Genomic DNA, 23,213 nt, shown 5'->3' on the forward strand with positions numbered 1-23,213 from the left:
TGGAGGAACCGGACAAGCGAATGCAAAGGTCCTAATATCCTTTCCAGTGCTAAGGGGCTTTTACACTGCCCCAACAAACGCCAACCAACACCAAAAGTTCTAAAGTCGGCAGTTGTTGGTTGCAGTCTTCAGAAAACCAACTTACATCAACTTACATCAGTACACACAGACGGTGTTCCAAACACGCATACTTCTGTACTTAGTAATGTTACGGTATGTTTAAATGTTACGATCGTCATTTCTGTTAAGTGCACAGAGTTGGTGTTTGATTTGAGATTACCCTACCCTGCTGAAATTCACACACTATACAAGTAAGAAAACACGCATAGCGCACTTCATTGTGTAGTGCGCTTCAAGAGTACTGACGGAGGTACACGGATTGGAATAGAGTCACTGCCAGAAACAAACAGGCGAGGGGAATGTATGGGCAAGAGGCACAAAATGTCTCCCAACCACTTGACACATGTCGTTTTAGAAAGCTGTGGTCATTCTCCCACAAATGGAAGGAGAGGTTTCAGAGCATGCGCCATGGGTGCTAACGCTGATCTAAGCAAACATTTTAACATTTAACATATTTTTGTGAACTGTTGTAGACATTACACGGCTACACTACTAAGTCATTACTAAGCTACAGTACACTACTAAGCTGTGTGACATTAATCAGGTGACAGCATTTTCAAATATTCTCACCTGTCCACGATCTCGTTGATGATGAGGTTGGCCAGCTTGCTGTCCACGTTCTTGAAGTTTTTCATATCTCGCTTCCTCGCTGGTGTCGACGTGGGCGTGGCCTGCTTCCCGTTTCCACGGTTACCTGATTTCCCCGCGGCCCCCTTGAGACACACACGCACAGAACACACACATACGGGCCCACGTCTTTAAATCACATCTGGTCAAAAAACTTCCAACATTCTCAATGTCTGCAGCACATTTCTCATGAATGTCTGTCTTTGATTCTTCAATCTTTCCTTGTTTACTTGACGTTTTTTACATATTCCCTTGATTAAGTTCCCTACATTGACATGAAATCATAGTAGGTTGAATGTACCAAAGTGGTGTGGTGTGAACTACCCTTTACCCGTTGGTTGCGTTTTCCAAAGTGGTGTGGTGTGAACTAGCCTTTACCTGATGGTTGCTGTTTAGTGTTTCTAAAGTCGTGTGGTGTGAACTAGCCTTTACCCCGATGGTTGCGTTTTCCAAAGTGGTGTGGTGTGAACTACCCTTTACCTGATGGTTGCGTTTTCCAAAGTCGTGTGGTGTGAACTAGCCTTTACCCCGATGGTTGCGTTTTCCAAAGTGGTGTGGTGTGAACTAGCCTTTACCCGATGGTTGCATTTTCCAAAGTGGCGTAGTGTGACCTAGCCTTTACCCGATGGTTGCTGTTTAGTGTTTCCAAAGTCATGTGGTGTGAACTAGCCTTTACCCCGATGGTTGCTGTTTAGTGTTTCCAAAGTCGTGTGGTGTGAACTAGCCTTTACCCGGATGGTTGCGTTTTCCGAAGTGGTGTGGTGTGAACTAGCCTTTACCCGATGGTTGCGTTTTCCAAAGTGGCGTAGTGTGAACTAGCCTTTACCCCGATGGTTGCTGTTTAGGGTTTCCAAAGTCGTGTGGTGTGAACTAGCCTTTAGCCGAAGGTTGCTGTTTAGTGTTTCCAAAGTTGTGTGGTGTGAACTAACCTTTAGCCGAAGGTTGCTCTTTAGCGTTTTCCAAAGTTGTGTGGTGTGAACTAGCCTTTACCCGGATGGTTGCGTTTTCCAAAGTTGTGTGGTGTGAACTAGCCTTTACCCGGATGGTTGCGTTTTCCAAAGTTGTGTGGTGTGAACTAGCCTTTACCCCGATGGTTGCTGTTTAGGGTTTCCAAAGTCGTGTTGTGAACTAGCCTTTAGCCGAAGGTTGCTGTTTAGTGTTTCCAAAGTCGTGTGGTGTGAACTAACCTTTAGCCGAAGGTTGCTCTTTAGCGTTTTCCAAAGTTGTGTGGTGTGAACTAGCCTTTACCCCGATGGTTGCGTTTTCCAAAGTTGTGTGGTGTGAACTAGCCTTTACCCCGATGGTTGCGTTTTCCAAAGTGGTGTGGTGTGAACTAGCCTTTACCCGATGGTTGCTGGCAGTGTGGGAGGCTGGTCGTGCGTTGGAGCCGCTGGTGTTGTGGGCCCGCTGGGCTCCAGAGAAGCCCCCACCGCTGGGCTGGCTCTTGGGCTGGGCTTTGGGCCGGGGCTGGGGCTGCACGTGGCTGCTGGGCTGGGACACCGGCTCCCTCTTCTTGGGGACGGCCCCCGTGACTACAGAGTGTCAACCATACAGGAGGAAAAAAAGGGGGGGTGGGGGGGCAGATAGAGAAACAAAAGAGAGAGGGAGAGAGAGAGAGAGAGAGAGAGAGAGAGAGAGAGAGAGAGAGAGAGAGAGAGGGCGGGGGGGAGAGAGAGAGAGAGAGAGAGAGAGAGAGAGAGAGAGAAGGGAGGGTGTTTGATTAAAATTGATCCAGGGTCACTCATGATCATTCATTTCTCAGTATTCATTAAAATAATGTTACAATTTCTATTGACGTTGCCCCAGTAACTACAGGAGGTGGTCAACCACACAGGTTGGTACATCATCAGTTAATCATCCTCAGTCTTCATTAAAAATGTTGTAATTAAATGTTATTATCATTTATATAGCCCTATTGACATAGTCTGAAGATCCTTATAAACGTCACACTACGAGCCCTAATCAAAACAGATACTGCCTAATCAGTTAGTGTTATGTAGAGGAATATTGTACTGATATGGTGCAAAAAAACAAATGAAAACATATTTTGCGTGACAAATATTCCCCAATCACAGTGTAGCTTGGGTGCTCCTTGTTGGTGCGTTTTCCAAATCCAATCCCAATCCTCCCCCACCTTTTTTATGCAGCCCTTGCCACTTAATCTACTAAACCCCTCTTCTACTGCACTTTTTACACAATGCACAAATGGGCTGACACCAGACATAATTTCACTGCATTTCTTACTTCCAGTAACTATATGCATGTGACAATAAACTTCCTTGTATCCTTGTATCTTGGCAACTGAATCCTTGTATCTTGGCAACTGAATGATTTCCACCAGTTTTGAACATCACCAGTATATGCTGCATGCATGCTCTACCACTGTGTGTTGGTTTGTGTGTGCCATGTGCCAGATGCTCTTGAACGTGCCCCTGGTGTGGAGACCCACCTGAGTGTATATGGCCGTTGGGGTAGGGCTGGTTCAGATTGTCAGTGTACAGGTCTCCCTGAGAGGGCCCTGAGCGCAGCGTGGCTACATGGAGCGGTGGGGGGGGGGTAAAACACACCCAGGACAGGAGGAAGAGGAGGAGGAAGAGGAGGAGGAGGAAGATAATGAGGAAGAGGAAGAGGAGGAGAAACACAATGGGGAGAGATAATGGAACCCGTAAGTGGAGAGGAAAGACAAAAAATAAACCATCAACCAGCAACACAAGGGGGGCAAAAAGCCGAAGCTTATACGAGCAACCGAAAAAAATAAATAAACCAATAATGCCCATATAAAGAATCATTAAAAACTGAAAAGCGGGAAAGTTAACATGTTATATGGTTATGGTATTTAGTAGACACTTTTGTCCAAATATTGGCCATGCAATGGTCTGATGATCAGGTCAGAGAGCAAGCACTGTATTGGAGAAGGTGGCATAGAGTGGGATCAGACCCAGAGATTATAATCCAGCCATCTGAATTTGGATCTTCTGGGTTGAGGGCATCAAACAAATCAATTTGAGAGAGAGAGAGAGAGAGAAAGAGAGAGTGCAACTGACTCCAACCAAGACAGGGAGAGGATTTGTGCAGGTCACAGCAAGTTGGAAGGTGACGACAACCAACTCCACACGACCAAGCAACATTTCACATCAAGCCAAGGCTCTGAAATATAGCCGAGAGAAGAGGAGGAGGAGGGAGAGGAAGGAAATAGAATCATGCCACATTCCCAGCATGCTCAAGGTGAACTGACACAGGCGACAGGCGGTTCGGTGAGAGTGAAGTTGAAAATATCTATGGTGCTTAGTGAATGGAGCCTTATAATCTATGCAGTTACACAATGTAACCATAGCATTCTAACTTGATTCTTACTACTGTCTCCTATAGACATAAGCCAGATGGAATTGTCTAAACGAAGTCAGTTTGAACTTCATAACGGCACTCTATGGTGACGTACTCTATGGTGACGTGAAAACTACATGCTTAAGTCTTCCACTGCTTGGACCTGAATGTGATGTCCCATGACAAACCAGAAAGTCATCCAAGCAGATGAGCTGTAACTGCTGTGAGGAATGACACGTGGGCCAATCAGATGAGTCGTTGTTGAGACGTGACTCCAGACGGTCTTACCCAAAAGCTCCAGGCGCTCCTTGGCCATGAGGAGGTTGCTGTTCATTTTGGCCTGGAGACGACGCGCTTTCTCCACCTTTTCCCCTAAAGGAAGGAGTCCGACAGGTGGAAACAAGACACAGAAATACAGTAGAATACAGTACAGTACTATTAAACAAAACTGGACAAAATCCATTTAACACATTGCCCATTCAATCTGGTTTTAAACAAAACATAATTTTACAAAAACGTGCACCGTCATATAAATGCAAGTGCACAAAAGTAAGTACGTACTACGTAATAATAATTTATTATCTCTATTGGTAGAGGTCTCGATAAGAGCATGTTGAACTGACCATTTCCTGTCACCTCGATGGCGATCCCCTTCTCGAGTTCAGTGATGCCCTTCTTGTACCACTGGACAGCCTGCTCCTTATGCCCTAGAGGAAGCCCAGGAAATCAGTTAGAATGTTACAGAATATATAACAGAAGTCGAAGTTAAAGTTAAAGTTAAAGTTGAAGTTGAAGTTGACTGATATTTAGCAAACACTTTCATTCAAAGCAACACACAGACTGCAATGGCGGAAATCGAACCCGACTGGACGGGTCAAACGATCATCAGTCGGTGACGTTAACGCTGCACCACTACCCCTGCTTTATAAATAATTACAGAAACCACATCTCTACTGTCATGAGAGGATTGGTTTTGAACACAACATCTCTACTGTCCATGAGAGGACTGGTTTTGAACACACATCTCCACTGTCCATGAGAGGACTGGTTATCACACATCTCCACTGTCCATGAGAGGACTGGTTTTGAACACAACATCTCCACTGTCCATGAGAGGACTGGTTTTGAACACAACCTCTCCACTGTCCATGAGAGGACTGGTTTTGAACACACATCTCCACTGTCCATGAGAGGACTGGTTATCACACATCTCCACTGTCCATGAGAGGACTGGTTTTGAACACAACATCTCCACTGTCCATGAGAGGACTGGTTTTGCCACAAAGATCAATAAAAACACACCATTAGTGGCAGCTGCCAAAAGCACACTAGCAAAACCCAACACACATACCAACTGCAAAGACACATGACACAAGTGTAAGCCAACTGGCATTACACAATACAACACGTTACATTATTACAATTGTGTACAACAAGTGGTGTCCGTTAAGGCAAAGGCATAACTACAGAGTGCTGCTGTGATGCAACACTGTGGTATCGCTTACAGATGTTATACAACGTGATTTTCAAAGCCGCTCGCATCTGCCTATGATGTGAGTGTGTGTGTGTGCCGCTCGATTCTGCCTTTGATGTGAGTGTGTGTGTGTCGCTTGCATATGCCTATGTTTAGCACTGGGAAGAGACCCAGTACTGCCACAGTGAGCTAGCTGTTGGCTCCGCACCGTGAGCAGAGCCACCCAGATAAAGTTGGTGGTGCAACAAGGCTTGTGGCTTTAAGAGGATTAAAATTTTTTATTTTTTTTATTTTTTATTTCTGCTGCATCTGCATGCAAACGGAGACGCAGACACACGGAAACACACACACACACACACACACACACACACACACACACACACAAAGAAACGGAGACTCGGAGGGAGAGAGATTCAGCTAAGCCTCAGAGACGGCAACAGTGTCCGCATGACTTTACCCTCCAAGCCAAGCTCAAGGGGACGTGTGTTTGTGTGTGTGTGTGTGTGTGTGCGTGTGGACTCACTTTAGTGATCAGGGGAGAGGAAGAAAGACAGAGAATATATGTGTGTGTGTGTGTGTGTGTGTGTGTGTGTGTGTGTGTGTGCGTGCGCTTGCGAAGCTCAAGGGGAAGTGTGCGGTGACTTCAGTGATCAGGGAAGAGGCACACAAACAGAGGATGTATGTATGTATGTATGTATGTGTGTGTGTGTGTGTGTGTGTGTGTGTGTGTGTGTGTGTGTGTGTGTGTGTGTGGCTCAAGGGGAATATGTACGTGCTCAGTGGTGACTTACTGGCCAAAGTCTTAAAACCAAAAGTCTCATGTTCAACACTTGTCTTCTGCGACTGTATTATAGACAGTCTGAAAAAAAACACAAACAGCCCATTTAAACATAATAGCAACATGGCAATTTTACTTTTTAAAAAACTGCAGCTTCAAAATCGCTGATGATTCACTGACTCTAAGAGGGAGAAGGGCATCTCAGTCATCGCCACTCTGCACCCAGATCGTGTGGTACTGTAGTATGTAACTTTGGTAAAAAAAGAATGGTAAATGGACTGCATTTATATAGCGCTTTTTTCGACTCCAGCGAGCACCCAAAACGCTTTACATTGTCATGCCTCACATTCACCCATGCACACACACACACACTCACACACTGATGGTGGAGGCTGCCATGCAAGGCGCCAACCTGCTCATCGGGAGCACTGGGGTTAAGTGTCTTTCTCAAGGAGAAGTTGGACTTGAACCTTCCAGTTACTGGACGACTGGAGCCACTGCTGCCCCCAGTGGTTTGGGGGTCCCAGGGTAGCCCTGTACGTTTTTAATGTACAGCCCAGATACACACTAACACTTATTGCACTAACTTGATTCTTATGGCTTAAGGCTTATGAACCACGCGACAACCGATGCTACAGTTTCAACAGAATCACTGAAAGCCTAAATGAGCTGGAGGCCACTGCAACGCCAGGGACAACAGTCCCAACACTAGTGGGTCATGAGCAGAATGAGAGACAAGGGTCTGTTTTTGTGAGTGTGTGTGTGTGTGTTTGTGAGTGTGTGAGTGTGTGTGTACATGTCGAAGTTTATGCTTGATGTGAGTGTGTGTATGTGTATGTGTATGTGTGTGTCTGTGTGTATGCATGTCGAAGTTTATGCTTGATGTGAGCGTGTGTATGGGTATCTGACATATGTGTGTGTGTGTGTGTGTGTGTGTGTGTGTGTGTGTGTGGGCCTCTCCTAGCCTACATGGCCTCTGGAGGGAGAATGGGGCCCTACAGCCTCTAAGCTCTTTGTTCTGTGAGGTCACAAACCACAGTCCCTCACTACAAAAATACAATGAGACTCAACAGTCAGTACAGCGATTAGACTAGCGGCTCTTTCTGTCCCCCAATGTATGTGTATGTGTGTGTGTGTGTGTGTGTGTGTGTGTGTGTGCGTGTTGGACAGAGAGCTTTGGAGGAACTTCCTGAAGTCAAATGACCTGGGAAGTGAGGACTGTTTATTGTACTGACCTTTTCCTTTCCTTCTGTTATTATGTGGTCAGCAGTCACCAGTCCAGCGCTGTCTACAGCGGGTCACCAGGGACAGTGAACAGTTCCATAATAATCATTAACTTGCAGTCTTCTCACTTAATAGGTCATCAGCAGGCTCCCTCCATGCCCCAGGCTTGAGTTCAAGCAGACTGGGTGTGTGTGTGCGTGTCTGTATATGTGTATGTATGTGTGTGTCTGTGTGTATGTGTGTGTGCGCGTGTGTGTGCGTATGTGTCTGTGTGTGCGTATGTGTCTGTGTGTGCGTATGTGTCTGTGTGTGCGTATGTGTCTGTGTGTATGTGTATGTGTATGTGTGTGTGTGCGTGTGCGTGTATGCGCGTGTGTGTGTGCATATGTGTCTGTGTGTGTGTGTCTGTATATGTGTGTGTTTGTGTGTGTGGAGAGAGGGGGTCAGCATGTTTGAATTCCAGTGACAAAGCATGGCCGCATGGATACGTATGTTCACCTCTCTCTGCCAGTCCAGTACAAGCGTCTACACGCAACACTGGTGAATGAGATAGTCATCACCTAGTAGTGCATGACCTACATTCAAACGCAAAAAAACAAAAAACAAGCCGCTTTAGTTCTCTTGGGCAGCAGAGATTGTTTTATACTATAGAAAACTCCTCCAGATAAAACATCACAGACAAAAAGGACAAATGCTGACTAATGATTTTTTGCTGCTACATAATAAACCAAGCACCCACTTTGGGAAATGAGAATGTATGGTGGTAGATGGAGACAACCTTCCAAACAGTGTTATACAGTATAAAGGATAAACATGGAGAGGGCCTGAGAGAGAGAGAGAGCAAGAGAGAATGTGTGTGTGTGTGTGTGTGTGTGTGTGTACTGGTGAGGAGGGGAACATTTTCCACTCTGCTGCAGACAGGAACAATCCCTGTCAGGGCGCATCAGTCCCCTGATGTCCAGCTATTGATCCGCCCACCTCCCCTCCCTCTGCCAAGGCCTCAGAGTCCAGCTGAACACCACCACCGCTCTCAAACGCCTCACTCACTCACTCACTATCACCAGAGACTAATTAAAAAATCCTCCATAGAAATGCATGGGGCTAGTTTGTAACGCCAATATGGCCGTTGTCTACACATATCCCACCCCTTCCAATGCCAATCATGTGTTGTGAACTCGCCTCTGGAGCAAGATTGGTGTCTATGGCTATGGCTATATCCCAATGGGACACAGACAGTTCATCGACAGATCATGAGTTCTCGTAAACAGCTGAGACTCACTGACGTAGGGGTACTACGTTTTCATAAATTAGCCTAGAATTATTAGCATGGTTCATAACATCGCATCTGTTTCCCCACCAAAGTCAGATGACGTTCTTGAAAGAAAACAATAAGAGTGTTGTTCAGTTTCGTAATAAGGGGTTAACGCTGGCTAGATAGTAATGTAGCCTACTCATCTGATGTGACGATGTTATGTTTCTGAGAGCACTTGAGTCGCGAGCATAGGCTACTGTAAGTGAAAGTGACAGGGAGATCATGTTTAGGTCAGGCTACCTAAACATGGGTTTAAGTAAGTGCAAGGCACTTGTGACGAGTCGTCCGGAAGTATAAAAATCCCTACCTTTATCATCTTCGTCGATTTTGAGCGCTACTGAGATGTACTCGAAAGCTTGTTTATGCTGATTTCGAATTTGCTCGCCGATGTCATCGTGCTCCTTGCAACTCTGATCCTCGAGCCGTTTCGGTCTTGTCGCCATAGCACGGGGTATCCGTTTGAAAAGCCGGACGAAGAGTCCACCGAAATTTAAAGTCAAGATTCTTATAAAAGTAAAAAACGCCAGCACTGGCACTGAAAAGTAGTTCAGATTCCGCTTATGAGGCGGCACCTGCATGCAGGTGTCGCCGTCGGGCGAGGGCCCCGTTTCGGCTATTCCCTTTTTCTTTCTGCCTCTTCCTCCTGTAGAACTCATTCACCTGGCTCGGAGTCGTCTCCATACCATAACTGGCTACACTTTTAATAAATGCTGTGCTTGACAAACGCCCTCACAGCTTGTAGTAATCAGTTTCAAATGCCACAACCAAGTTCAAATCATCCGCTACACCTTGGGTTGTTGTGAAGCAGTCCACACTCAAAGCGGAAGTGAAAATTGTCAGGGTAAACGTCATTGGACGGAAGGTGCAATGGTCACGTGACTGTAGGCTACGTAAATTGCGTAGAAACCAACAACAAACATGGCAGACGGTGAGTGGGTTATCCCTTTCATAAGCATTTTTTGCTCTTTAGTGCAATTTCAGGTTGATGTTGCACTGTTTAGTATTACTCTTTTTGCATAAAACAAGTGTTGAAATATGTTTCAAGGCAGCATTGTCGCTATCGTCCTTCAAATGTTGTAGTTTGTTCCCTGGATAGCATGCGAGCTAGCAGGCTGATTAGGTTAGCCCATTGAATCCCGCCACCTTTGAGTAACGTTACAGACAAGTAGTTAGCTAGTTAGACTGATTGCTAACAGTATTGTTAGCACGGTTAGATCAGCCCGTCTTCGCCTTTTATAAGGCTTTCCTCTACGGTTCAGTTTTGCAGTCGTGCCAAATTCTGCATGTCATCCATGTCTGCGAGAGCTAAACTTGCGTAGTAGTTGACCTTTCTATTTCTTTATTCAGCTAGCCTGTTAAGCTAACGAATAGAGCGAAATTAGAATAACGTTGCTGTTCACTAGGGTGAAGTAGCACAGTCAACATTCTTTGCATGTTCTCATTGCTTTCACTTACAACCGGGTTTTCCTCTTTCCAGATCAAACAGATGCCGATCAGAGCATGGAAGGCAGCACACCGGTAGGAACATTTAATTCATCACAATGTAAATGCTTGACATTCTGCTTCATGTTAGGTTGTCGTCCACCTAAGTACACACAATCACCCGGTTGACCCCCCCCCTTTGATCGTGAATTAGATACTATTGTAAAATGTGTCTTACTTGGTACTGTGGTGTTTAGGTGGCTGAGAACCCTCATGCAGAATATGGGTTGACAGAAAACATTCAGGTGAGGTGTAGCAACCACTTCAGTGCAGATATATGTGATCAGCTGAGCCTTCAAGTGATGCATTGCGCGCTGTGTATGGATCTGTTCTCTGGGGATATCTTCATGCTTTTCCGTTTCTGTTGCAGAGGATAGTGGAAAACGAGAAGGCTCACCACGAGAAGATGGCGAAACAGAAGCTGGATTTGCAGACCCTACAAACGCTCCCGACGCGAGCGTACCTGGATCAGACAGTGGTGCCTATTCTCCTTCAGGGTCTTTCCGTGCTGGCTAAGGAAAGGTATGTTGAAAAGAACTGCCTGTTACGAACTGGCACATTTGGAAAGTGTAGGCTGATGGAGAGCTCTCCTAAGAGCAATTGGGTGTGAAAAAAAAAAAGGTCTATGTTCTCATTTTTAAGCCATAATTTTGCATATAGGGAAGATGGCCACATGGTATCTCAACCATAATATGAGCAATACGTTTTGTTTTTCCCGCACATGAAAATTAAGTTTGTATGTTTACTACTGTACATGTTTTGCCTTTCTCTGATGACCCAATTAAATCACTGTTTTAAATGGAAAATACTGTATCATACACTTGGCCTTGTTACGCAGTAGTAGCTGTACTTAAAACCTCTTTCTTGTCTTTCTCCCTTAAATCTAGACCTCCACAACCTATTGAGTTTCTCGCCGCATTCCTTCTGAAGAACAAGTCGCAATTTGAGGATCGGAATTAACATGGATCAGGAATTATTGGCCTAATAAAAAGATGACTGAGTGGTGTTTTTGTTTTGTTTGACGAGGGAATGACGCACATCATTTACCCCCAGTTCCTTCCAGACTGTATGGTTCTTTTTTTAAATCTAAATAAAAATACAAAAAACCTTGCCTTTCTCCAGAAGTACCTTCTGTGCTGTAGCTCGTTATTTCAAGAATCATACACAATACAGAAAATTAAAAATAAGTGGACAGAATCTCAACACTTACAGTACACTAGAGTTTACAATTTATTCCACCATGTAACACTGACATCATTACAAGACAGACCAAAAAAAAAAGGAACTCCCTATGCAGGGACACTTCATTTGCAACAAGTGTTTGGATATAAAATCAATTAAAATATTACACCTTTTTGTATTACATTCTATAAAATATATATATATATAATTCTTCTTCAATACAAAGTCTACATACTCTTAAGTTAAAGCACTCTGTTCAAACAGTAGCTTGCCACTCATAAGATTAAGCGGTACCCTCGTCACAGTTTCTTTCAGATGCAGACAAAACCTGACCAGACTTTCCTGTTAGCTTATTACCCTTTAGCCTTTAATTAAGAGTTTTTTTCAGCAGCAAACCTGAAAATGAGAAATTAATGTTGAAAGTAGTACTGAAAAAGAATTAAGCAAAAAAAAAAAAAAAAAAACCTTCAAGAAAAGGCCGTTTTATATTACAATGTCATTGATATTGAATATTATACTGGTCAAATGCGATGGGTCTTGATAAAACAAAACTGACAAAGTCAAGAATTAAGTTACATAGTGTCTTTGTTGCTGTTTGGTATGCTTACAATTAAGGGATATGGCCTTCAGGACATGGTTTTCCGCAGTGATTATTAGGGGAATGGATAACAGTGGCTAAAGTTTGTAGCCACTGTTATTGGAGCCCTGTGAGGTTTTTGATTAAAAGGGTATTGAAATGTTAGGCAAAATACACTAGTCAACCCTATACGTACATATACTGAGAATAGTTTAATATCTTGGCAGTCTGAGCCGTTGTGTTGTTGTAGACATTCAGTTGTTGCACTGAATATATTTGTCAGCATGAGACGTTTTCTATGGCATAATGTTGCAGTGGTCTAAAGTGGTTTTTTTTTTTTAGTATTTCAATCAAGTAGTAAATTCTTACTAGTCACTAATCTTACAGTTAGAGTGACATCACAAGGTGCCTAAAGGAGGTTGAGATTCTCTGAGTTTAAAATTTATAAGGAAAAAAAACAAAAAAAAACGGTTTCTCTTAAAGAGAAGGTTCTGTTTTTTTTTTCCTATTGCCCCCAAGGAGAGATAGAGGAGGGATTTCATGGCTTGGAAAGTTGAAGATCACATTGTGTCACAATCCATTTACAGCATTGGCAAGCGAGACTGTTAGGTTGCGTATGCAGTAACACCGAAAGAACTTTGCTGTACGCGTTGCAGCTACACCAGACAATCAGAAGACTCATTCGATCTGATAAAGAAGAAAAGTGAGAATATATGGCACCATTTTTTTGTTTGTTTGCTTGTTTTTTTCCAAGAAAGAAAGAAATCACAGCAGTGCTCAACACCAAAACGATTCCTTTTCTCAGGCCTTGTAAAGTGCCAGAAACTTCACATAATAATAAAAAAGGAAATGCCACAAGTCAATGGGGGAGGGAAAAGCAAAAAAGAAAGATGAAGTCACGGCAACAGAGGGAAAAAAAATGAAAAGAAAGAAAAAAAAAAAGTCACGTCAAGCCATGAGACAACAGCAGGGCCTCGCAAGGACTCTTTGGGTGATACAGAACCCGTCCCAGTCCCATACAGCACCCACACTATTGACCTTTGGGATGGGGGAGGGGGGGGGGGGGGGTCATAGGTCATATATAGAACTGATGAGCGGCGAGGCTGTCCATGAAGGGCCTCACCAGGTTGTCGGTGGAGAAGTAGAAGACCAGGCCGAAGGTGATGGAGATGGGTAGCGCGGGCAGGGCCTTCTTAAAGATGGCCAGCAGCAAGAGGGTCAGACAAAGGCCCTGAGAGACAACAACAACAACAACATTAATTTGACAGAACTATACAACACTTACCAAACTATTTAATCTGGAATTGTTCGTTTGAATGTGTACATAGAGTACCCTCCAGAGTTATTGGCACCTCTGCTAAAGTTGACTAAAAAAAGAGGAATATAAAATCATCTTTTGGAAATTGATCTTAATGCCTTAAGTAAAAAAAATGAAGTATCCACTTCCAGGAACACTGGGCTGTTGAGCTACAGAAACACCAACCATGAGCTACAAGAACTACCATGTTGTGGCACAGAAAAGTCATACACACATCATCAGTGCTGAGCATAAGAAATACCTTGATCTATGCAGTAGATCTATGCGGTGTCAGCACTAGGCTATATGAACCGTCATCAGTGTTGAACTAAAGGACCCCCCTTTCCTCCCCTGGTAGCACCGGTTGTACTCACGATCAGGATGGCCACGAAGCAGGCCAGCGTGGTGTTCCAGTCCCCCCCGGTTGCCGCCGCCTTCCCCACCAGCACGCTGTAGAAGATGAAGTCCCCCAGACCCAGCTTCACGCCCCCTGGCACGGGCACAGGCAACAGAACAGGGGCGTTAGCACGGGCACAGACAACAGAACAGGGGCATTAGCGACGCTAACTTTACACCCCCTGGCACAGGCAACAGAACAGGGGCGTTAGCGACGCTAACTTCATGCCCCCTGGCACTGGCACAGGCAACAGAACAGGGGCGTTAGCGACGCTAACTATGACAAGTGGGCTGTATGCCCATCTCATGCTACTTTACTTTGCTGTTTCATGTATATTTTTCTTGTTTCTATGTTTGGCTTCACTACTCATTATTTTATCGTAATGCATACCACTTGCCATACATTTTGAATGTCTACGTTCGTTTAATTTGTGATTTAAGAACAGCAGACAAGAGCAGCGGCTTTAGAAAAACAGTCCTAAGAGAAATGGAGCAACCATTCACCGATGAGAAAGATAGACATAAACACACAAGCAACAGACTCTCCACAAATGGTACATTTTCCACAGGCAATAGATTTCTCCACAAGCAGCCTTGAGAGAAACTCTGTGCACTCGTGAGTGCATGACTCATCTCCATGGAAACATTAGCGCCACTCACGGTCTTCCTCCATTTCCTCCTCTGCCGAGTAGCTCCTTCCCACTCCTCTGAGTGACGGGCTCTCTCTGCCCGCCCCTTCCTGTTCAAGGATTCCTCCATCACTCTGATGCATTTCGTCATCTGGAAGAGTTTAAAAAAAGCAAACAAAAGTTAACATACAAGGCCCTTGATGATATAAACACTCAAACCTCAACATCATTCAACAGAGCTGTATGCCCATGTATGTCTGAATGAAATATATCGAAAAAGAGAAGCAATTGCTCATGTCCAAAATATCTTGTGAGTCAGTGCTGGCTTTGTTCATTTAAAATGATGTTTTTTCAAAAGATATTCTTAAAGACTGACCAGAGGACATGTTCAGTTGCATTACACTGCGAAGTCTGTATTTTCAGTAGATTTTAGACCATTTGGTGAAATACACTCACATTCATGGACAAGCACTGGCAAGAAAGATAACCAGATATAACCTGACACTTCTGGGTGTGTGCGAGAGGATGCTGTTCAGTTGCCAAACACTCTATCAAACTATCAACAATCTGACGAGCAGGCAGAACAAACACTTCATCTGCAGGGGACCCAGAGAAGCTGCACTGCACTCACCCGAGTCATGATACACTTGCTCCGCTGCAGTAGGTGGATTGGCCATCCCCACCATCCAGACCATGGCGGCTAAAAGAGGGGAAATCAACAGGTTTCACTTCAGCTGCATGCTGTGACAAAGGACTCACCATTTAGTCAGTGCAAACCAAGAGGAACCTGATACTCCCATCTCAGAATGGAGTGGCAGTTTATGAGAAACTAGGAGAGTATGTGGGAAATCAAGACATATCTGGATATATAGACATAAATCAAGACATATATAGAAAACTTGTGCGGATAAAAGAGTGTTGATTAATACAACAAATGAGGCTGGGAATATGTAAACATCCATCTGTATCCGAACTTACATATGTAAATGTTTCTGTTGCTGCCTCTGGAATAATCTCCCTACAGAAATTAAGTCCTGTCCCACTATCAGTAGTTTTACATCTAATTTAAAGACCCATCTATTTTCTATGGCCTTTAATGTCAATTCATTTTCCCCTTGTATGTTTATTTTATTTTTTATTTCTTTTTAACACTATATATTAACTGCCACGTTTAACTTCACTCTTTCCTATTTGGATTTGTTTTACATTTTGCTCTGTAGTACTAGTTTTAGTAAACGTATCTTCTTGTATTCTATAATCATAATCAGTTTTATTATTTTTATCACTTATATTTTTGTATTTATAACTATATTTTATTTTAAGTTTGTGAGCAGCTTGGGTCAATTGTTTTGTGTTTAAGTGTGCTATATAAATAAATGTGAGGAGAATGAAGCTGGTGAACTAATGAGACCTACAGGAGTATATGAGAGCAGGGAAAATGGGCTCGTTCCTCTCCTGGGCCGTTTCCACCAGCATTCTCAGAGGACCCTTCGGACACAGCACAGCAATTAAATCTGAAACACACACAAACACACAAACACACAGAGTCAGTGTTCTGCCAATAAACTGTATGCTCTGAACCACAGAAATGATATTATTAGTCTCAGAATGGCCACAGGAATAGAGTACATATGAGGTCAGAGAAACCAGAGACAATAAAGTATAACACAAAGATTCTGGTCCTCGACTATGATTGAGTTGCGGTTGAAGCTGCTGGCTTTGTCTGCCTATCAACACCCCGCAGCTTCTAAAATCATGGTAAACCATGGCCTCTTGGGGCCTAATACCGAAATAAGACAACTGGCAATTGTAGTTGTGAATCATATTCAAAAACGGTGGTAAAGTCGTATTCAAAAACGCTGGTTAAGTTGGAGACCTTCATCCTCTGCTTCCTTCATTCTTTCTTTCCTTCTTTCTTTTTCTTGCTTCCTTTCTTTATTTCATTCTTTCTTTCCTCCTTTCTGTCTTTCTTTCTTCCTGTCTTTCTTTCTTTCCATTCCTCGTTTATTTCATTCTTTCTTTCCTCCTTTCTGTCTTTCTTTCTTCCTGTCTTTCTTTCTTTCCATTCCTCGTTTATTTCATTCAACCTTCCTTCTCTCCTTTCTTCCCTCCCTCCCCGTCTCCGTCCCCTCGGTCCTCACCGTAGATGGAGATGGCCCCCAGGATGACCCATGCGGACCACTCGGGCAGGAACTTGATGAAGATGAGGGCCATGAGTGCGCTGATGATGATGAGGTAGGCCTGCTGCAGCTGCAGGGGCCCCTTCCAGTGGATGCACACCATCCCCACCGCCCCAAAGTTCCAGATGATCATCACCAGCGTCGGGTAGTCCATGGCCACGTTGTACGTCTTGAACAACTCGCTAATGTGGAGGGGGAGGAAGAGACGGATTAACTCACCACATTTTTCAAGGTATCCCACTGTTGCTGTTACAGATTGAAAATGTAACTGATGTCAATTATGTTGTTTTCGTTTTGCATATCCCTTTATGTATTCTTTTTTTGTTTCCTTTTCCCCCCCTTACAGTTGGGCCTTGATGCTTGATGCGTCCAGAGAGACCATTCACATATGCGTTCACGAGTTCCTGTAGATCACCTAGTTGAGTAACTGCAGTGGTAGTAGCTAAAGGTGCTAGCAACATCAAAAGTGTTACATTCCCAGGAAATGCACGAGCTACCGATTTTTTTTACACTGTACTCGAGAGTCACTCTGGATGGGAAGTGCCTGTTAAGGCCAACGTGCAGCAGAGGTGCAAACAATAGTGACAGTGTTGAGGACTATCACTGTACAGCTTCTTCAGGGCTAACTTGACCTTATACAACAATTTTTTTAATTCCCCAAGAAAGAGCGATGTAATGACCATCACAAGGGCTATTATTCACTTGTGTCTGTGACGGTGTCTAGTTTCCCCTGAGAGCTTCTAGAAAATCAGCTGCCACATCAACAACTGCCTGAATAACAACTCGTGTCATATGAGAATGACAAATATATATTGAATAGAAGTGAAATAAGAAGAGAGAGAGAGGGAGAGAGAGACTAGCTAGAAGATAAAAAGAAAGGAGGGAGAGATAGAAGGAGAGAGAGATACCAGCTAGAAGAGAAAGATAAATGGAGAATGGAATAAGAAAGAGAGAAAATGACTCTAGTGAGACTTAGCCCAGGTACATGAGGAGAGTGAGAGGGATAGAGACAGAGAGAAAAAGAGAAAGAGAAAGAGAAAGAGAAAGAGAAAGAGAGAGAGAGAAAGAGAGAAAATATCTCTGGTGAGACTCACCCCAGGTACATGAAGCTGAACCAGAAGAGCAGCATGAGGGAGGAAAGGATCAGCCAGCCATGGATAAACTGTACACACACACACAAACAAACAAACAACCGTCCTTAGCAGGGTGTCCTAATGCATTCCACTGAATTAAACAGCATCCAAATGTGTTCAGTCGTAGTCAACTGAAGCGCACACAGACATGTTTTCACTGCCATTGGTGACTTTCAGTGTTGTGTGAAACACCACAGACCTCCAATGAAATTAAATCCTCATAGAAAACAATCACTTCAGGCATTACAGTGGGATGAGAGCACTGCATCTGTTTTAGAGAGTTGGGACGGCACAATATTTTTTGTATCCAAAATTATGACTGATTAGATTCAACTTTATTGTCATTTAGCTGATACCATACCGTGTGTAAGTATCTTGCTACAAATAATAAAACAACACCCTGGTATTAAAAACCTTAAACATCAGTAATAGAACTCATAGAATAAGCCTAGACAATGGGACAGCAAAATATTTGTATAATTATAACTGATAACATGTATTGATTTTATAAAAACATGATTAAAACACCATTCTCAAAGTATCGGTTCTAATAAAACGAGGTTTCATAACTAATTTCTAATTTTAGGGTATTGCGATATCTTTCTAGTGTCACTATACTGTGCAAGGTTAATCCGCAGTGCAAATCTGTTGTGCCTTATAGGGTTATAATCCGCAATAATCCTTATAGGGTTGTAGATATCATATGAAACGATATGGGAGGAAGTGGTTATCAGCCTTCACAGCGTTTACTCTGTACTGCTATGGGAATATTAGTGTGCGTGCGTGTGTGTGTGTGTGTGTGTGTGTGTGTGTGTGAAGGTGGGGGGTGGTAGGGTGATAAGAGAATCCTTTCAAGATCAAACTTAAGAGGCTGCTGGAGGTCATGTTCTACATTGCATGCGTGGTCCACAAGCTTCTTTCTCAAACCCAGGAGAAAAATCAGCACCTCTATGAGATGGCACTACACTCTACCAGCAGGGCTGGCTGACAGCTGCACCTCAGCAGTCAGCACCCACTAGCAGTCAGGTTGTTCCCCTTACAACTGGCCTACACCAGGACCGCAACTGAAGCGCTACACTCAGGCACGAAAACATAGGTTTTGCAGACTGGTCTATTTTTGCAGACTGGTCTATTTTTCCTCAAACGTGTGCACACACTGCTCTCTCGCATCTGGTGTAGGCAGTTACGCAAACGGAAACGCTTCAGTTGCGTACCCGGCGTAGCCCCCGCCTGTTGATGGAGCTTGCACACTGCTCCATCAAACGCCAACAAACTCCAACAAACACCAACAGTTGGGTCAGTGTGGGCCGGTCGTCTGTCTTTGTTGGCGTTTGTTGGATGGAGACACCACAGTGTGGACTGGAAGTTGGTTTTATAAACATTCTAAAGACAATTTCCAACAGCTGTAGAATGTAGAATAGAACTTTAGAATGTTGGAGTTTGTTGGTGTTTGTTGGAGCAGTGTGCAAGCTAAGAGGTGGATGGTGATCCAGGGAGACTCGAGAGGGCGGTTTCTCACCTTGTAACAGCGGTACTTGTAGAGCACCACAAGGAAGATGGTCATGACCACGATGACGCTGATCATGATCATGGTGTTCAGCACGGAGTTGAGGAGGCGGCGGCCCACGGAGGGCGTGTCCTCGGTGAAGGGCGTGTAGATGCTGAGTAACAGGAAGAGGAAGTCAGACTCACAGAGACCTAATCTCTCCGTGAGGCCTCCCGACATAACAAGAGTCTAGTTTCATAAAGCTCATATATTAGCTATTCTATAACTATACTATAAAAGACACCTCAATATTACATTATACTGCATGTAAGGAAACCAAATATTAGGCTGTGGAGAGAAAGAGGAAGTCTGTCCCAACAGAAACAGAGTGTTTGTGTGTGTGTGTGTGTGTGTGTGTGTTTGAGGAGTGTGTGTGAGGAGTGTGTGTGTGTGTGTGTGTTTCCAGACGATGCCACTCACAGCTGCTGGCCGTTCTTTTCCGTGTAGAAGCTGACAGACTTGATGGTGGCCACGACGACCACCATGCACAGTGTGACTGGCACAAAGAGCATGATGACATGCTTGGCCCCGTACTTCAGTGTCAGCTCCTCCTCGTCGGTCTCCGTCGACGACTCACGACCAGACACGGGCCGCGCCGGTCGTCTGGACGGACTTGGCGTCCGCGCCACTCGCCGCTGCTCAAAAAGGACGTACCAATCAGATTTCACCCCTTTATTAAATATTCTGAAAGAAGCTGGTAATGTCAATGTCAATGTATTTATATAGCACTTTTATAAACAATGGCGGTTGACCATAGGTAACTCTCCTGCCAAACAAAGTGAGAGTGAGAATAGATAGATGATGTATTTCTCTAACTGGAGCGCAAGCTGGGAAACCACTACTTGTATTGTTACATATGGCAACTTTTAGAGCAAGGGGCAACCACATAACTGGTTCCATGTGTTCAGACTAGATTGTCATGAAAATGTGCCTATTCATGATAAAAAGTAGAAGAAAATAGCCCAATAGCAATGGGAATGTGCCAGAACAACAAAACTCAGAAATCCTGCCAAGCAACATTGCTCAAAAAGTCGCCTTGTGTATCATCTTTAGGCTACAATCCACATCATTTACTTCCAGTTGGAGCACCCTTACAAAAGATACTGTTCTGTTTTCAGTCTAAACTATCTGCTGAGTGAGATCAAACCTTTGCCATCCTTTCATGCAAGTTTATATTGCTCCAAAGGACAGTCAGAATGTCTAACGACTTCTGAGGATTATCTACACAAGGGCAACTGCTGATTTAGATAGATAGATAGATAGATAGATAGATAGATAGATAGATACTTTATTGATCCCCAAGGGGAAATACTGAAGGTTTTCCTTTATCTGCACCTAGATTCCACCCTAAACGGCTTGTTTGGGGGGGATCTTAGCCTACACCTTTAAAAAATATCGCTCAAAAAATATCTCACAGACTCACATTTTGATATAGGCCTACCACGTGACACAGACTTCACAGTTCCCAGAATGCCATAGTTCTTGAAATTGAAAAAGGTCTAGCGGACTACTAACCCTCTTAGGTTCTCCATCCTGAGGAAGGTTCATGTCAGGGTCTCGGTTGTAGTTCGGTACGGACGGACTCTCGGGCTGGACCAAGGCTGTCCGTTCATTGCAGACCTCTTCTTCGCTGTCCGAAGTATTCATGAATGTAGTGTTGGTAGCCACTAGATCAACATACACACAGCTAGGGAACAATCAAACCAAGAACAGCTCCTTAGGTGTGGATATACCGTGACGTGACACCAGGCGGAACAGCCTAGGTGTCACTGATCCATCCAGCATCTAACCTACAGTTAACAGTGAAGAAAAACCTGTCTGTCCCATCGACAGACTAAAGCATGTTTGCTAATGGTATGGTACCATAGTGGCGAATAACTTCGTTACATTCCCGTGTATATTAGCCTACAATCTAGCTGACTTATAATGGCAATCGCTTGGAAAGAAGGGCTAAAGCACGTATTTCTGCAGCACAAGCACCAAAACTCAATACTCACTGATGTTTTCCAATCCAGTCAGCTAGCTCGCTCGCTTCGGTAACATACAAATAACGCCGACTAGCCTACAAGTTCGCGACTGCTTAGATGCTGTTCACAAAAACTGGACAGATCGAGTCTGTATGCTCAAGAAACAAGTAATAGCTGTTCTCACCTTAAGATTTTATAATTTCACATCAATAAAGGCAAAAATGTGCGTCAGTCTTCGGACTGACCGAATATTTCTCCTCCTGTCTGAGAAGACCACAGACAGTAAAAGAAACAACAAATGCCAGCAAGGAAGTAAGCTGCTCAGCTGATCTTCGCATGACCACGTGACGGTCACACTAAAGATGACGTCACTTGAAAATCGTAGCCTATTCACTAGACATTCTCTGACTAGGTCTAGGTTAGTTCTCTAAAACTAAATTCTATTTGCTAGTTGGGTCTCTTTTATGAAAGCTATAACAGCCTTAGCTGTGGACTGTGTGCTAGATATACTTAATAAGTTGTCCATGGTTAGATCTTTTTTAACCACTCCCTTCATGTTTTCTCTTTCTCTGTTATAATATGTGCAGTCTATAAGTATGTGTTTAACACTTTCTATTGCGCCACAGTGTGCGCATACCCCCGTTTGATGTTTCCCTATAATATGTAATCCACTGTTTAAACTTGTGTGTCCCATCCTCATTCTGGTAAGCCATGTCTCCTCCTGCCTTTTCAGTCCACTGATTTTACTAGATGTTACATCTTTGTGTATGTTGTATAAATGTCTGCCAATTCCCTCCTTATCCCATCTCTCCTGCCACATTCTGTTGACTTTGTCCTTTATAATACTCTTCATTTCTGACTTGCTTAAAGTGACTTCCAGTTCAACCAGTTCTGATTTAATTGCTTCTTTCGCTAGTGTGTCTGCCTTTTCGTTTCCCTCCACTCCCCTGTGTGCAGGAACCCATACCAATTCTACTCTTATTCTCTGTTGGGATATTTTAAAAATGAGTTGATGAATCTCATCTATTAAGTCTTGTCTACATGTAGACTTTCCACTCTCAATGGATGTTAGTGATGACATTGAGTCTGAGCAAATTACCACCTTATTAGTTTTGCTTCTTCCACCCACTGTAGAGCCAGAATTATTGCTAGTATTTCTGCTGTAAAAATGACCAGGTGGTCTGGTGTCCTTTTTTTAATATTAACATTGTATCTCGGAATGTGGACTGCAGCCCCTGTTTTCCCTGTCTGATCTTTTGATGCATCTGTAAAAATTTGAACTGTGTCATCATACATTATATCCATATATTGCTGAACATTTTGGTATACCCCTGATTTAATTATATTCTTAGATTAATAAATTTATAAATTCTTATCCTGGGAGAACAAAACACCCAGGGTGGAATTGTCGTATACTAACTGTTTTACTACATGCAATGCTGTCAATTCCCATTTCCTTTGCCTGTCTGTTCCCATGCCACCCAAAACTGCATGATGGGCGCCCATACTCCCAACACTAACAGCACCTGCTTTGTGGGATGTGTTACTTCATGACCCTTTAGATTTGTCCATTAAGACATAGATAACTTTAACTGCCTGAGGTCTAAAGGCATTTCCCCTACTTCCACTTGTAGAGATGGGATTGGTGTTGTCCTAAACGCACCACAACACATTCGAAGTGCCTTGGCCTGTATCCTATCTAGTTCCTGCATTGAGGTTTTAGTTGTTGAGCTATATACTATGCTTCCATAATCAAAAACAGAGCGAACCAGTGCAGTATTAATCCTTTTCAGGGACAGGCCTGACGCTCCCCAGCTAAATCCCGCTAAACACTTTAGTATATGTATTCCTTTTTTACACTTATCAATCACTTTCTGAATATGTATTTTAAAATTTAGCTTAACCTCAAACCATACCCCAAAATATCTTATATTATCAACTTGCTTAAGTAGTTGCCCATATAGT

General features: G+C 43.6%; 3 protein-coding genes across 6 annotated transcripts in view; 1 reads left to right on the forward strand and 2 right to left on the reverse strand.

Moving 5' to 3' along the window:
• spast (spastin) overlaps nucleotides 1-9,679 on the reverse strand; it is a 21,026-nt gene extending 11,347 nt beyond the window's left edge. Inside the window, exons 1-6 of one of the 2 annotated variants that reach the window (XM_042103636.1) lie at nucleotides 9,167-9,679; nucleotides 4,695-4,778; nucleotides 4,360-4,443; nucleotides 3,197-3,280; nucleotides 2,092-2,279; nucleotides 691-833 (exon numbers count right to left, since the gene is read on the reverse strand). In XM_042103636.1, coding sequence (XP_041959570.1) covers nucleotides 691-833; nucleotides 2,092-2,279; nucleotides 3,197-3,280; nucleotides 4,360-4,443; nucleotides 4,695-4,778; nucleotides 9,167-9,515 — 932 coding nt within the window. In that variant the 5' untranslated portion in view covers nucleotides 9,516-9,679. The remainder of the gene's footprint in view (nucleotides 1-690; nucleotides 834-2,091; nucleotides 2,280-3,196; nucleotides 3,281-4,359; nucleotides 4,444-4,694; nucleotides 4,779-9,166) is intronic. The other variant, XM_042103637.1, reaches the window with a different exon arrangement.
• Nucleotides 9,680-9,685: 6 nt separating this feature from the next.
• dpy30 (dpy-30 histone methyltransferase complex regulatory subunit) lies at nucleotides 9,686-11,451 on the forward strand. 2 transcript variants are annotated; one of them, XM_042103762.1, is made up of 5 exons: nucleotides 9,686-9,787; nucleotides 10,337-10,377; nucleotides 10,539-10,586; nucleotides 10,712-10,863; nucleotides 11,229-11,451. In XM_042103762.1, exons 1-5 carry the CDS (start codon nucleotides 9,778-9,780, stop codon nucleotides 11,299-11,301), a joined length of 324 nt encoding a protein of 107 aa, XP_041959696.1. In that variant the 5' UTR covers nucleotides 9,686-9,777; the 3' UTR covers nucleotides 11,302-11,451. The 2 variants fall into 2 exon arrangements, with proteins under 2 accessions (XP_041959696.1, XP_041959697.1); XM_042103763.1 differs by lacking the exon at nucleotides 10,539-10,586 and having other exon boundaries at nucleotides 9,729-9,787.
• Nucleotides 11,452-11,558: 107 nt separating this feature from the next.
• Nucleotides 11,559-21,583, reverse strand: psen2 (presenilin 2). 2 transcript variants are annotated; one of them, XM_042103678.1, is made up of 11 exons: nucleotides 21,433-21,583; nucleotides 20,797-20,968; nucleotides 19,702-19,916; nucleotides 19,255-19,396; nucleotides 17,697-17,764; nucleotides 16,564-16,784; nucleotides 15,838-15,936; nucleotides 15,054-15,122; nucleotides 14,454-14,573; nucleotides 13,772-13,887; nucleotides 11,559-13,331 (listed from the first exon to the last, which is right to left on the reverse strand). In XM_042103678.1, the coding sequence occupies exons 2-11, from the start codon at nucleotides 20,926-20,928 to the stop codon at nucleotides 13,176-13,178; spliced, it is 1,338 nt and encodes a 445-aa protein (XP_041959612.1). In that variant the 5' UTR covers nucleotides 20,929-20,968; nucleotides 21,433-21,583; the 3' UTR covers nucleotides 11,559-13,175. The 2 variants fall into 2 exon arrangements, with proteins under 2 accessions (XP_041959612.1, XP_041959613.1); XM_042103679.1 differs by having other exon boundaries at nucleotides 21,279-21,576.
• Nucleotides 21,584-23,213: the final 1,630 nt, after the last annotated feature.

The sequence above is a fragment of the Alosa sapidissima genome, chromosome 9, assembly GCF_018492685.1.
Source record: "Alosa sapidissima isolate fAloSap1 chromosome 9, fAloSap1.pri, whole genome shotgun sequence".
NCBI classification, from domain to species: Eukaryota; Metazoa; Chordata; class Actinopteri; order Clupeiformes; family Clupeidae; genus Alosa; species Alosa sapidissima.